This window comes from Camellia sinensis, chromosome 7, assembly GCF_055761805.1.
Source record: "Camellia sinensis isolate YWXY chromosome 7, ASM5576180v1, whole genome shotgun sequence".
Taxonomy (NCBI): domain Eukaryota; kingdom Viridiplantae; phylum Streptophyta; class Magnoliopsida; order Ericales; family Theaceae; genus Camellia; species Camellia sinensis.
In genome coordinates this window covers 41454950-41471224 of record NC_138967.1, presented here as the reverse complement: position 1 = coordinate 41471224, position 16275 = coordinate 41454950, and the positions used below count along the sequence as shown (strand labels likewise).

The 16275-nt window shown below is 37.5% G+C and overlaps 1 protein-coding gene across 1 annotated transcript; it reads right to left on the bottom strand.

Annotated features, from left to right (window-relative positions):
- Positions 1–1139: 1139 nt before the first annotated feature.
- Positions 1140–13084, bottom strand: LOC145795755 (uncharacterized). The gene is made up of 2 exons (XM_082880637.1): positions 13016–13084; positions 1140–2132 (listed from the first exon to the last, which is right to left on the bottom strand). The coding sequence occupies exons 1-2, from the start codon at positions 13082–13084 to the stop codon at positions 1140–1142; spliced, it is 1062 nt and encodes a 353-aa protein (XP_082736763.1).
- Between the last annotated feature and the right edge of the window lie 3191 nt (positions 13085–16275).

Sequence of the window (16275 nt, the reverse complement as noted above, 5' to 3'; positions counted from 1 at the left end):
CGATTTTGTGAAGTCGTGCCTGTGTTACTTCAATTTGCTTATCGAGTTATTGCTCTTTGATTATCGAGTTGTTACTCTTTGTTTATCGAGTTGTTGCTCCTTGCTTATTGAGTTGTTATAGTTCGTTTATCGAATTGTTTTTTAAGTTGTTTTGTTTGTTATGTTGGTTCGCTACCTGACTTGGTAATACACGAATGTTCAAATTCCATCAATCTCATTTTGATGCTGTGCGATGCGATGCTTAGAATGTAAAACGTAACAGTTTTTCAATAAAATGTTATTTTCATTCCATCATGGTTTCCTTTTTGCAAAAGTACAAAGTTTTAAAGAAAATAAAACTGCCTGAGGCTGTACAATGTGCAAAAACTACAGGCAAAAAGAGAAATAAAGCAAAAACAAAAAAAACATCTGAATCGGCACCAGTCGCCTCAAGAGTGAGAAGCCCTCCTCGTCCTCTTCCTCGACGAAGGCCCAGAGCTACCGCCGTTAGCACCGTTACCTGAGTTTGAACCCGATCCATCTCCAGCCTCATCTCCATCCTAAGACGACTCTAACGTCAAAACCCGACATTTCTAGCATGACAAAATTAAACAGAAGTTGTCGACCCGCTACCTGAATTACACACCCCTGACATCCCTGGGTCAGAATGACCTTACCCCAACTGGTGACTCCATTGTAAGTGAAGATTGCAGTTGCCTACTCTCTAACCCCAACATTGATACAAAAGATGTGGCAATAAATGAATGTCTAGTGTCAATCAACACATTAGCCCAAGTATTAAAAATGAGGAATGTACGTCTTACAATTGATGGCCCCGATGTTTCCTCAGAAGCGGTGACAATGTATACTCTTCCCTGTGACCTCTGCTCCCCTACATCACCTCTTTGAACATAAGCTTGTTGTGCAGATTGAGCAGATGTGGCTCCCTGAATTGTCCTGGATTCTTGTCCTGACTGAGCCGGCTGATAAGATTGCCTCTATCTCTAACCCATCTGTAAACCTCCTGACTGTCTCGACCCTGCTACACTCAGAGTCCCTACTTTCTGTGGGCAGAACTTTTTCAAATGTCCCAGCTGACCACATTGGTAACAAGATTAGGGCTGGCTCCTATTCTGAGATTGACCCTGTGGACGCATAGGTTAGGACCGTGCTCCACTTTTCTGTCTGCACTCTGCAGCCTTGTGACCCATTTGGCCACATCTATAATAGGCACCAGCAACTCGGGTTATGCTTCCCGAACTTCCACTCATCACGGAACTAGAGGATTTGGGTTGTGGTGGAGGCAATTGAAAGGATGATGATGAACCCTTTGACCTCTTTGAAAAACTCGTGTCACCCCTTCCATCAGAATGTCCTACTCTCTTCGATCTCTGCCTTACCTCTTTGGCCTCTACAGTAATCTCCACATAAGCTGCCGCTTCAACTAGACGGTCATAATCACGTATCATATTGCCAACCACCTTTATTGGGATCTTCGGTCTCAACCTTTTCCCAAATTCAAGGCACCTTCGTTCTTCCGTTGCCACTAATTCAGGTGCAAAATGTGAAAGGCTAGTAAATTTGGCTTTAAACTCCGCCGCTGGTGTATGTAATTGTAATAACTCCTCAAACTGCTTCCTCAACTGCTCCCTAGCCGTGAGTGGGGGGAATTTATCTTGGAAAGCTTGCACAAATGCTTCCCAAGTACATTCAACCCTATCCTTTATGGATTTCCACCATTGCTCGGCCTTCCCCTTCAACTGGTAGGCCGCTAATGCCACCCGCAATTCATTTTCTCGAATGTCTAAGATCTCAAAGGACTTGACCAATTGCTTTAACCACTCATCAGTTTTCATCAGATCATGCTTGTCGTTATACTTAGCGGGATTGGATCGAAAGAACTCATTTTTCAAAATGGAAGCTCTTGTTTCTCCCTCAATTGTTCTAGCCGCTTGCTCGGCTCTCAATATCTCCATGGTCTCCCGTAGAGCCCCTGCCATTTCCCTAGGCAAGGTCCCCATAGCTTCTTGGGTTGGTGGAATGGGTATATTATTTTGACCCACTCCTTCCTCTTGCGGAGAGATCTCGGGTTGGGTTGGAATATTCCTGCCTCCCCGACGGGGTCTACCATGAGCTCTGGCACGTCCAGACATCTATAAGAAGTAGAGACAATATTAAATTCAAGACCTACTTGCCGCACTCATGTGCTCCATTCTTAATCTTTACATTCATACACCAAGTAAACACACAACCTTTCACATAGAATAATCTAAACAATCACACATACAATCATAGAAAAGCACGCGTAAGTTGTCATCCTAAGATATTAGCTAGTTCCATGGCAATCAAGGACCTCCAAGTGGAAAGAACAATGAACAAGTGCCTTTCCAAAAGGATTTCAATGAATGTAATGGACAAAAGCCATATCATAGGATTCTAACCCCATACCCACATAGTCACATGAAAACACATAACACACAAGACATCCTAAGCATTCCGTCTTAGCCTAGGGACCCTATTGTGACACACGTCACTTCCCACGAGCCCAAGGTATTCTAACCTATGGCTCTGATACCATTTGTAACGCCCTAAAATTTTCTGACAAGAATATGCCCAAACAAATACAACAATATAACCAAAAAGTCCACCTTCTCATTGAACTAAGAGGTAAGAGGTTATAATTCACCATATACATTCCCATAACGTTCAGAATTCGCATTACAGTTCAATGACCTAGGTGGCCTTACAAAATATAAGTCTCTAGGGCGTACAATTATAACAAAATCAATTAATATTCTTGTTACAAAAATTCCAATTTAAAATAACAAAATACACACGGATCAACTATTCCAAAAAGAGCTATTGCTTGACCAATCCTTCAGGGAGGTGGAACTCTATCATTTCTTGAAAAGGTAAGATAGGGTTGAGCTATATGCCCAGTAGGAACACATTTAACCAAGTATTTAATCCTTCGAATAAGATTATAGTATCTTTGCGACCAAACATTACATGGAAATTTATCTTTACATGTACTCCTTAACAAACATACAGATCCATGACAACCAAATAATAATAGCGGCTGTTTATGTCGTCAAGCACAACAATCAAACATTCACAACCCTGGAATGCAAACCATGAGTCCACCAGTAAGAGTCCAATTTAAAACACCCTTTACTTTTGTTTTTAAAACCAACCCCCACATTTGCCGACTATTATACGGTAGGGAGTGGGCATCCCAAAGAAAATCATTCGTTTTTCTAGTTTTGCCAGCTATCATACAGCAGGACTGTGTGGACATTGTAGACACTCCATTTTTGACCGTCTTCAAGACTTGGACGTCATCGTTTGAACACTCAATGATCATCCATGTTTGTGTTCGTTTTGAGTTCCTGGAGGTCTCGGTTGCGCGCCTTGCCTTAAGATCTCTCAACTTGACTGTTTTGTGCTTGGCTGGACCAAGGACTTGTGGTTTTTGCACCTGAGGGTAGGAAGTGGCTTGTTGGCCACCCCCCTTAACCCACCGGCCATGGCCTGAGGTCACCGGCCTTGCTTTCTTGCCACCAGCCAAGTGTATTGGCCGATCGGCACGTTATTTAGTCGGCTGACCATGGTGTTGGTTGATCGGCCATTTTTTGCTGGCCGAACCGTATTCATCTGCCTTATGCAGATATTTTGTGCCAGCTGGCACAGACCCTATCCTCCATACGCGTGTATAGGAGGATTTTGAACCTTTGTTTTAGCTTCTTGAGGAAGCTTGAACCTTTTGAACCCTTGTTTTAGCTTCTTGAGGAAGTTTGAACCTCTTGAACCTTTGCTCTAGCTTCTCCAAGAAGCTTGAACCCTCTTGTTTCTCTATAAGAGAGGGCCTCCCTCTCCTTTAGAGAGGTTGAAAAATTTGTCTAAGGCAGAAGAGATATACCTCTCTCTATATCGTTATATTTTGGGTTCAAAAGAGTGAGATTCTTGGCCTCTTTGCACACCACCTCACAACCACACACCTCCACCATTCATCTAAGGTTCTTGGAGGATATTTTCAGAGGTTAAAGAGCTGGTTTTTGGTCTAAGAACCTGCTCGTTTTGCTGAGCTACAAGGGTAACTCATTTTCCCTCTTTATTCTCCATTTTTGCACAAGATTTTAGCCTATCTTGCATGCTGTTTTGAGCTTAGTGTATAACTGATAAAAGTTCTATTTTTTTATGCTTTTAATCTTTGTTTAAGATCACTTTTGTATTTGGGTTTGTTTACCCCCTCTTAGGCCTTGTTTGGCCTCATTTTTGTGCCTTTTTTGTGAGCTTCGAGACCACCTTGTATTGGCCTTCTCACCATTGAAATCTAGAGGGATTTCAGTAGTGGGGATGGTGTTTTAAGGTCCTAATAAGGAGAGGGCCATCCCCTCTCCTTTGTTGTCTTGTTTACTAACATATTTGGCCTATCAAAGGAGCATATGTTTATATCAGTTGGAGGCCTATTTCAGGCACTTTTTGGTGACTTTTGGGACTTGCCTAGCCTCTGTCCATGGCTGGTTTAATCCCCTTTTGTTTGCCTCTTGCATGTGTAGAGTAATCCCTTTCATAGCTTATTAAAGTAGCGCATCATTCTTGCATGTATTGACCATGTTTCAGTGGGTTTTTGGTCATATTTTGGCTGGTTTGGTGGCCCATCACATGCTTCATAGGCTTGTAGTGTAAATCAGGCTTACTAGCTCACATTGTATGTTTTGGCCCCCTATTCTAGCACCTTTTGGCCACACTCCAAACATGTTTTGTGCATATTTTGGGCTACCTTAGCTCTGTTTTTAGGCCTCTTAGCCGATTGGTGCTTGCCATGCATAGTTGTAGTGTAATAGCTTTGCTTACCTTTGAGTTTTGGGGTCCCTTGCATGTGTTGCTTGAGGCATTTTAGTGTTTTGGCATCATTGAATATGATATTTCAGAGTTTATAGGTGTGCCATATTCTCATGTTTATCAAGCCTTCAATGTGTTTAAGAGTTGTGCTTTTATACCCCATTTGTGAGCCATTGCATGAGTTTCATTTTGGTGCATGTCAAGCCATCATTTTAGTCCATTTGGCCACTAATTTTGGCATGCTTGAGAGCTACCCATGTTAGTGTAAGTCCATCTCACCATGTTGTTCTATGCTTGTTTCATTTTGCATGTTGTTGCATGCTATACATGTTCACATGTTTAGGTTGTATGCCTATTGCCTATTGCCTATTGCCTATTGCATGCTTGTGTTGCTTTGTTAAGTTCATCATGCATGTATTACATTGGTCTAAGTATACTTGCCTTTGCATGTTATTAAATGTTAGCCTATTGACATGTTGTTGCATGTTCATCCATCTTGTATACTTGTTAAGTTACATGCTTGTTTGCATGCTTGTCTTTGTATATTGTTATATGCTAGTTGCCTTATATAGCATTGTTGCTTGCATGCTCATGTTGCATTAGTTTGCTTGCATGCTTAGGTTGCATAGCATTGTGTGCGCATCCCTTGCCTCTTGAATCAATCATGATAGAGGTTGGGGCCCTTATGTGTTTTTGCGCATTTCATTTGATATCAAATTGCACACTTGGCACCTTTGGCCATCATGCATTGAAATGCGTGATTGGTGGCCCGAGGGTCGAGAACCAAACCCCCCTTGAGTTCATAGCATGATAGGGAGGGTGGTCGTGCATACATTGTCTTGTAAATTCCTTGCCATGCACTGTCTGTCCTCTGTTGCAGCAAAAACAGAGTTCTGCAGGAACAGATGGCCAGTCGGCCCTTTTCAGTGCCGGCCGGCTACCAAAGTCCAGCCGATGGCCCCATTTTTGGTCGTTGACCACTTCCTAATGGCCGGTGGTCCTATCTTTTGGCTGGTGACATCCCACAATGCTGAGGGAGTAATTTAGAGGCATCTTAAGGATTTTCACAGTTCTTAGAGGTACAAAACAGTGCAAATAGAGGCAACATGTGGCATGGCAATGGGTTTCCGAGCGAGGCGAATCGAGCATGCATGCATTTGACCCTTTTCCCGAGGTAGCTTTACTGCTTTAATAGCTTAATTAATTTGTTAATTAATTAAGGTTTTGTAATATTTAATTAGCTAGAGTAGTTAATTATTTATTTGGTTTGTATTATTCTTTTGGCCCCTCCGAGAGAGGGCGAATTTTGTAATAAGCGTGCATGTGTGTGATACATGTCTTCCAACCTCACGTCTTTCTCCCTTTTACTTACCTGCTTTCAATGGTTAGTCTTAGGGCATTTCAATTAGCATGCTTATGATAGCATGTTTGCATACATTCATTCGTATTGCACGCACCGGGCTCGGCGCATCATACTAATTACATAGTATTTCAATTCCAACTTGAATACATGTATCGAGTTATCGCATTTCACATGCTATTCTTAGGGTAGCCGAGCCTATCTTAGTTGCATTTTGCATGCGTTGCATTAGCCATTGCTAACATGAACTAGGATCATGCATGATTACTAACTAGTTTCTTGTTTTGGCTCGGAGTACACTGTGAGTGTTTATGCTTTAGCATCTTGCATGTATGCGAATGTTAACATGACAGCATGCTTGCCATGAGGCTAATTGCTTATGTGATATAACTGCCTGAATGCCTGTGGGTGAAGGTTGGATTGCTTGAATTGGAATAATTCATTGGAATCCGTGTTTTAGCCTACTTGCGAGTAGCAAACTTCAAACCATTTCCAAACAAACGGATATGCAATGCTTTGTCCTAAATTAGGTGATCTAGTCTATACTTGTTTTGCTGTGCACATCACGTAGTAAAGATTAGCTAATTAACCGGAATAAGAACGCATGTGTTTTAAAAAAAATAAGATATCATGTTTAGTAGTGGCCGATCTTTGATCGGCCGAGCGGGGGTGCTCATAGCTGACCTTTCCCAATCGTACCCAAGTTCCCGAGCCAAGGCAACTTTGGTGATGACAGACACGTGGCCTTAGGCAACGAGTCAGGGTATCCTTAATTTCCCCAAAATAAAATATTTAGGTGGCGACTTTGTATCTGGCAAAGCAGTCCATGTTTGACACTTCTTTCTAAAAATCAGTTTTTCAAAATGATTTGTCGGATTTGGACTCTTTGGTGATTTATCAGTCTCGCATTGCACATTGCGGGATCAGATTAAGAATCGTAACATTTGAGTCCGAACTGTAGTAAGCCCAAATGAACAAAACGGGATTCTTCCCGGGACATTCAGGGACGCAATAGACATCCAAAAACATTTTCCCCACATTCGTCCAACGATAAGCCTAGATATGGCATTTGGGCACCTTTTTAAACTCCCCGCGCGGGTACCAACACAATACCACACTTGGAAAACCGACTCTTACTCAGACTCATGCACAATTAACAATTCATTCACATTTTATTCCATCAACAACCATCCAACATTACCCAAGAGTTGAATACAACACAAGATTTAAGGAAAACAAATAACATTAAAGCCACAATTCTTTTACTATATCAACATCCACACCCTTCATCTATTTATTATTCACAATATTTCATAAATCAAGGAAATTCCCCTTTCAATGTGGTGTCTTCAACTCAAATGGAGAATCTAGGGTTTTAGGGTTTTTCTCCTCGATTATAGATATGGCTTGTAATAACATTTATATACATGTTTTGAAAAGAGGGAGTAAAGGAGTCTCAAGCAAAAGTCAAGTAAAATAGTTTATTTATGTAAAACATGAGACTGATCCAGCAATACTCTCCAATTAATTCAAAAATCACAACCATACCATGAAATCCGTTCAAAACAAAGAAATACTAAGGTAAAAGTGTCCCTACCTCAAGTCATGAGGAAGAAAGCCCGAAAAACTCAAGGTTGACGAAGCCACGAACTTCTCGGACCAATAGAAAGCCCTTGACAAGATCTTCAAGTTATCTCAAAGGATCAAGGTGAGAAGACACCTCTAAGAGTGTAGATCTAAGGATTGAAGTGGAAAAAGTGGGTTTTTGAGAGAAGAGAGAGAGACTCTCGGTTTTGAGAGGAAAAAGAGGAGAAAATTATGAGAGAGGTGTGGTTTGGGGTCTATTTATAGTGATAGATAATAGCCCTAAGGTCAATGAAAAAGATAAGTCCAAAAACCCCCAAAAGTAAGGCCCATTCGGACCCCAAGATTCTAAAAAAAAAGTTTGCAAGGGTCGACCCTTTAGGTAGAAAGATAATCTGGCAACAAGCAAGGGAGTCGACCCTTAGACAGGAGGCGGTCGATCCTATTTTCCAACAACTAACACAGAAATTCTGCAACATAAGAGGGTCGACCCTCTGCAGATTGGTGTCTACCCTATTTTCCAGCAACACCTCCAGAAACTTCACCAACAGGTAAGGGTCGACCCTTAGGGAGGCTGGTGTCGACCCCAAGGCAAAATTTCTAAGTTTCCAAGGGACTTTTGACAAGAACAAACGCGAACGAACAAATCCAACGGGTTTAAATCGGATTGTACTCCTTCAAAACCAATAGACAACAACTCCAAAGACTCCTAAAACAAAAATAAAGCTATTAAACACACCTTCCAATAGATTAAAACACCCAAGTGTTACAAAAAAAATGCTAACTCACTTATGGAAAATGTTTGAAACCCTTTTAAAAGAAAATTACTAATTTGGCTTACAATGATATAGCATTATTAGTGTCAATTTTGGATTTGTCACATGTGGAACTCAAATCTATTGCCACATCATTATGTATATCAAATTGTGAGTTTCTAACATTTTTGTAACACCCCACAATAATTACAATAAACCATCCGCAATATTTATTTCATAATAACATGTGATGAAATAGTTATCTTTCATTGTACAATAAGGGTAACATATGCAAATATATATTTACGAGTCTAACCCTGAATCTATAGCATATGCTACAACAAGAGATAAGATATGAAAATAAAAATAGATAATAAATGACCTAAATGCTTACAACTTTCCAAGACAGTGCTTGGTTACAACAAAAGTGGAATTTGAGTCTAATACAGTTAAAGGCCCTTGGCTTATACAAAACATATACAAAAATCAACAAAATAAAAATCTTACTCCAAGTCCTCCCAAGCTATTGCCTTGGCGGAGACATATCATTAGCACCTGAAATATTTTCCCATATAAGGTGAGCCAATACCCAATAGAAATAATCCAACACAGTATATGAATCTTAACAAAGTTATAAAGTGAATGCATATGCAATGCTCGTGCCAAAATATTTTTGTATCTCTTTCCAAAACCATATAATGCCACATTGATATCATAGTTCACAAATCATTTCCTTCACAATAGGAAATAGGGCAGTGAATCACACTCTGTGAATCTCAGAACCAACCCAACCTTTCGCAAAAATTTTATCTGCAGGAACCTGTGAACCGGCACCCATGTAAACGTAGGCTATACAAGCATTACTATTGCCATTTTATGGATATTTCGTCCGTGGGATCGACACCAATGTATACACGCGGTTTTTAGGACTTTCACCATTGACATTTAGGCCAACTTATTTCAACATGACAATACATACTTCCCAGATTCACCCCTTTTTCCAAAACGATAAACATTTCCAATGTAAAAGTGTGAGATAATACTCAATGCAATGAATGAGAAAGTAGTTTCAATTCTCCTAATTCTCATGTAATTTCTACAACAATTATAGTTATCCTCTACTAATAGCCCAAAACAAATATTTCTAAACAGATGGACAATTTTCAATAAGGATAAACTTTTCAAATTTTTAAGACATGAGAAATAATACATATCCAACTCCACCATCCTCATCAACATCAACCCAATTTCACTTTTTCAACATCAATTTCATTATTTATATGAAAATTTACATTTGAGGTGTTTAAGGAAAAAATTCTTTTTCTTCCAAAATTGAACCCGAGTATCAAAATCATCAATTTCATCATAACTCAACTTTATTTTCAACATCACAATCATTTCCAAGAATCCGTTTGAAAACCCCTCTTTTAATCCTTAACCCAAAGCCCTAGGTTTGTTTCAGAAATTTCCAAAAGCACCGAATTGTTTAGAAATAGCAAATAAATAGGTTAAAACCCATAGAAAGTGCGAAAAATCTCTACCTCGAGTTTAAAAGACGAGAGAGAGAGAGAGAGAGAGAGAGAGAGAGAGAGACACCGAAAATCAACTTTTCTCCAATTAGAATGAAGCCCTCGTTGAGCCCTATATTTTTAACAAAGGCACACGGTTGAAGAGATTGACGGATCTAGGCAGATTCGAGTGAAATATGTGAGTTTTAGAGAGAGTGTGAGTAAATAGGGTTTTGAAACATTTAGAGAGAGAGAGAGAGAGGGATGAAAAAGTGACTCAAAAAAGTGACTTTACGAGCTGATATACGCACATCTCACTCGATCGCCTGACTTGTCGCTCGAGTGACCAAACACAATAAGTTACACTACTCGAGCACAAAAATATTTGCTCGAGCAAAGAATACAAACTCCCATAAGTTTTACTGACAGGACACCACCGCTTAAGCACAAGAAGCTTCGCTCGAGCGAAGAATGCCAACTTCCAGTAGTTTTGCAGACCTACAAAAATACTGAGAATACACAAGGACTGCTCGAGCGCAAGAAGTGTCGTTTGAGTAAAGAGGCAAAATTCTGGGCAACAATTGTTTGAAAAACACACTACCAACTTATTCCAAACGCAACCAACACATCCCAAAAGCCAACTCAAAGAGAAATAAAGAGAAAAAGGCATGAACAACTATATAAGATAATAAAACCTGGATCCAAAATATCAAATGGTTCGGGTCTAAACCAGAATCACTATAATTTCTAAATTGAATATTGCTATTCAATACCAAAATTAGACCCAATTTTCAGGCCCAACGATGTGTCAATCAATTAGGATATTAAAGGTAACACTCTCTCTCTCTCTCTCTCTCACATTTCTTCTATAATCATCAACTATGGCTGCAAATAAACTGAACTGTTCATGAACAGGCTCGGGCTCGACTCGATTCATTTAATAAATGAGCCAAGCTCAAGCTTAAGCTCGAACATTAAGCTCGTTTGGTAAACGAGCCAAACTTATATAAATTTTTATACATGAATAGGATTTTTTATTTTTATTTCCACAATTATTTTTCTTTCTCGTCTATTCACCAACATTTATTACAATATTACCAAATGCCGTCATTCGCATTTATTACAATATTACTGAATTTTTGTATTTTTGTTGAATTTAAAAAAAAATCACAAAATATTATATTTCGTAAGTATATCTAGATTAAGTGTATTTAAAAAATAAAAATAAAAAATTGCTTAAAATATTTTTAAAAATTCAATAAAAATAAAAAAAAACACCAAAAATAAAGAAATTTAAATTTTTGTGTGAATTAAACCAAAGAAGAAGATTGTTATTTTTTTTGAAATGGCATGAACAAAATATCAGTATTATTTTATTATTTTATATGTAGAACGACAAAAGGAAAAATATGTACTTTTATTCTTACAAGAGGGAAAGTGTAATTTTTCAAACATAAGGGGGAGATATCTATTAAATAGAAATCTCAGGGGTTGTTACTGTAACTTACCCTTAATATTAACGAGTCAAACCGAGCCGAGCTCGAGTCCAATTACTTATCTAGCCGAGCTCAAGCTCAATAAACGAGCTTGATAAGTAAACGAGCTAAACTCGAACTCAGCAAAGCTCGGCTCGGCTCGGCTCGGCTTAGTTCGTTTGCAACCCCTATCATCAACTGATCATATCACTTACACACCATTAGGTTTATAAAATGGGTCTAAAATGTAGGTTTGTATATCATTTTCCTTCTCAATTACATCTCATTCATCACACCCATCCTTTAGGGTTTGTTTGGTGATACTTATATTTATAATTTTGTATTTATAGTTTTAAAATTTTTAAGAATTGTAAACAAAAATTAGTTTGGTTTCTGTTTCACTTTTAAAAATTTGTAAACACTGTACAAAAATTACTAAATTTTGTAAATATATATATACATAGATATTGTGTGTGTGTGCATTTCTTTCTCTTTATTCCATTTTCTTTTTGACCACCACCCAATGCTTATCACCACCACCAACATACCATCGTTGATACCTCCTTTACCAACCACCTCCCTCAACCACCAACCACTTCTAACCACCTCTCATCGACTATAATCATCTTCGACTATCACCTCTTGTTGAAAATCATTTTAGGCGGTTGATTGACCACCATCTTTGACCACATATAAAAAGCAACCACCTCCAGCCACCATCGACAACCACCTCTTTTCAGTTATTATGAAAACAAAATTTTAAAATATTTGCATACTAATTTTTTTTTTCATTTTTACTCAAAATAAATTTAAAGTAGTGTTTTGAAAAAAAATAAAAAATAAAAAGTAGAAAGTAAAATGTTAGAATCTATTCCATGGCTCTCTTATGACTTCTCTTTATTCTATACTTCCCTTCTTTTAGTGATTAATAAGCTCATTGTGGATTATAAAATGAGTTTTCCTCTGATAAAAAATCTCTATAAACTTTTGCTTTCTTTTTTCATTTAAAAAATCAAAATGAAGGCAGAGGTTTGGCTGTAATATTGTTTTGAGTATGTCCTTTTCTTCGGCTTGACACGATATCACACTACAAGAATTTACACATTTGCCGACCAGTTTTGCCGAGTAAAAAAAATTTGGTCGCAAAAAAATGACATTTGCCGACCAAAATAAAATTTCGTGGCTAAAAATTCTTTCTATTACCAACCCACACTTTTTTGTTGCAAATAAGTAATTTTTTACGACCAAATTAAAATTTTTGTGGCCAAAAATATAGGCGGGAGAATGAAATCTGGGCAGGAGCTGCAGGATCTTTTAGCGACCAACATAATTTGGTCGCAGATACCAAAACGACGTCGTTTTGGTATCTAAATTCACATTCAGACATTAGCCAACCAACGGGTTTGTAGGGGATGACTTTACTAATTCAAACACATATAAAAATAAATACGTGCCTCTTTCACACCTCAGTCGAATTCGATCAAAGCTTAGTCTCACCAATCACCTCACCTTACCATCAACCTTGCCGTCTGTCGTCGTCGCCTCTCCACCGTCTACGCCGCCGTCCGTCTTCACCATTGCTGAATCATCTTCGCCATTTCTGATTTATCTAGGTATTTTTTTCAACTTATAATAGTCTCTCTGTGTTTATATCTCTGTGTCTCACTTTCTCTTTGATTTCTCATACTCATCTTGTTCTACAATGTGTCACCCACCAGGGCCCTCACCATCGCGATTTTTCAGAGCATCTTCAACTCTCCCTAAGAACAATTTCAGGTATAAATCCTATGTATCACTCTCACTCACTCAGTCTCTGCTTGTGTTGATGTTTGCTGCTGGGATATGTCGGTAATAGGATTTCCTACTGTTGTTTGTGAAGTCCTCCAATCTGTGATGTTCTTGTAGTGTTTTATTTCTCCTCTTTCTTTAACTATCCCTTTTTATATTGAGAAATATACTTAATGAGAATCAAATTTTTTTTTAAGCTTTTGTAAGTTATTTGTAATTTGATTTCCTGACTAGTTAGTTGGTTAATTGGATTTATTTCATTTTTTATGTACCCTCAAATGAGCCACAAGCACTACAAGGACTTACCCTATATACCATCCTTTACAAGTTGGAGTCGAATTTTTAAGAAGAGACTTAAAAATAAAAAAATAAAAGAAAAAAAGAGAGTGAATCTATGTACACAGAGAAATTATGGGTTATATATGGGGTAGCTTATCTTTCTTGAATCAAAAATAGCCATTTATATTGCTCCTCAAATACCATAATAAATATGAAAGATGTCTATCAATCCCTAAACCAATTACAATATCCTAAACCAATTAAAATATAAAAAAAAAAATTAAAAAAAAAAGTTAACATCGTGACAATATCCTCTTAGATATGCAATTATTGTTTATCTCTATGCTATTTACATAAGGAAAACAAAAGATATATCAAATTCTTTTCTATAAGAATTGAACCTGCAAACTTCACATTACCAAGTAGTACTATACAACCACTAGACTAAAAGTCCTAATTATGTTATAGACCTTGCCTAAGTGGGATTTATGTGGGGTTAAGAAAAAAAATAAAGAAGTAGAAATTTTAATCCGAGTTTATATGCTAGGGGAGCATCTCTCCTAATTTATTTTGATTTTTTTATCAGCAAAGAAAATCTTTAGTGATGAAGAAAACATACATTACATATGAGTTTACATCAATAAGGATGAAAAGGAAAAAACAAAAAGGGGAACAAAGCATAATGTTGGTTAGAAACCAACTCTAGCTTAAGCCAACACTTGATGCCACCCAAAGACTAGTTTTACAATTGCTTATAACCCACAAGAGCACTCTAACTTTAAATCCTCCACACTTACCACACTATTGCCAATAGAAGAGTTTTACACAATCTTGTCCTATTCTCTTGTCTCAAATTCTATATCCCATTTGTTGATTCAGCAAATTAGATGGAAAAAATTATTAGTTGTTATTTTATTCATTTATCAAGTGATGCTTTTATGTTATCTAATGAAACACCAACAAAAAAAATAAAATAAATCTTACTATTTAAACAAATAAATATGTAATTGAACCACCACATAAATTTGTTCATTTGACTTCCGCACAGTTGATTAATTACTTTAGAGTTTAGGGCACCAAACCAAACAAAGATTTGGTTGCTTGTCCGTAAAGTGCACAATAGCAGACAAAGGTATGTGGAAAGAAACCTTAGTTTTTTTTTTTTATTCAAAGGAAGGAAACCTTAGTGGCCAAGTTAAAGACAAGAAGAAAAAGCAAATGAGAAGAATCCAATGCAAAGCTCTAAAATGACTAAACACCCCTCTCTTGTTATAAAGGCCCTTTCTCCATTAAGGGGCAAAGAATACTCATAAGCCCTCCCCAAATGAACTTGTCTACAAGCATTTTAATTAACCTATGTTAATAGCTTTTTAATTGAACTAATTTTAAGATAATTGAACTTTTTGTTGGCCATATTTTAATATTTTCTTTTAGAAAGTATATGTGTCACACATGTTTATGGATGCTTGCGGCCAAGTATTGGTCTCTTCTTTTTATTTTTGTTTTTATTAGGAGTTTTGATATCCACATTAAGATTTATGTACTTTTAATGTGAAGTTGGGTCGAATACATGTGTGAAAGGATGGACTTGTGGAATAAATTTATTGAGCACTAAATCAAATATTGTAGAGTAGCTCCTTTATCTTTTGGATCATCTATTTTGTTTATTTTGCTTTTAGTTCGAATATGTAGTGTTTATCTGTAAGGATCTTAGCAAGTTCTAAAATTTCAAATTTTTACTTAGTGTCCTATGGAAATCAAAGATCTGAATTCTTTTCAACACTTTTTATTCATTCAGTTGTCATGTAGCAGTTGATTATTTTACAAAATTTTCTATCATGAGAAGTTGATCATTTCACAATCTCTCATTTTACACATGAAGATCCTATCTATTCGATAAGTGTGTTCATTTTTCCATATAGGGTAGCAACTTTTATGGTGATTTTTTTTTTTGGTTGCAATTGGCAGGTGATTATTTATATTTATGACGATAATTATACTAAATTGAACAATCATAATTTATAAATAATAGAGAAAAAAATAATCAATCTTTGTCTTTGGCATAAATTGACTCCCTAACCTTGTAATTAGAAGTATGTACAAATAGTCAACTAAGCTAGTCCACTTGATTAACTGTCATAGTGACTTAAACATGTTAAAAGTCACAAGGACATATTAGTTATTTTGAGGAAAGCAATGCCAATGGTCCATTTGGGCACACCAGGAAAAGAAGAGGTTGTGAAAGCAAATAAAGCACAAACACTTGTGTGAAAAGAGATTGGTATTGTCATAGACTCATTTTCCAGAGGCACAACAAAGAAAATGCAATGTTCCAAAGTGTTAGGTCCCTTAATCTTGTCAATCCGGCAAACAAACTTAAGTTGTTGAGTTGTAATTTTCCATTCTGTTTTATGTTCCTCGCTCGAGCAAAAGAGTCCTCGCTCGATCGAAGAGTGCGTCTGGTAAAAAACTTGAGAGTGATGAAGGTGCATTTGAGAGCAGGTTGCGTAGCTCGAGCGAAGCCACTTATGAAAATCGCGCGAGATAAGCTCCTCGCTCGAGCGAAAGAGTCTTCACTCGAGCGAGCTTCACAGTCCAGGATTTCTATAAGTATTTGTTTTACTCCAAAACTAGGATTAGATTTTGGAGATCCACTTTAAGGTTTTCTAAGGTTTTCCTTGAGGGAAGTTTTTCTAGTTTTC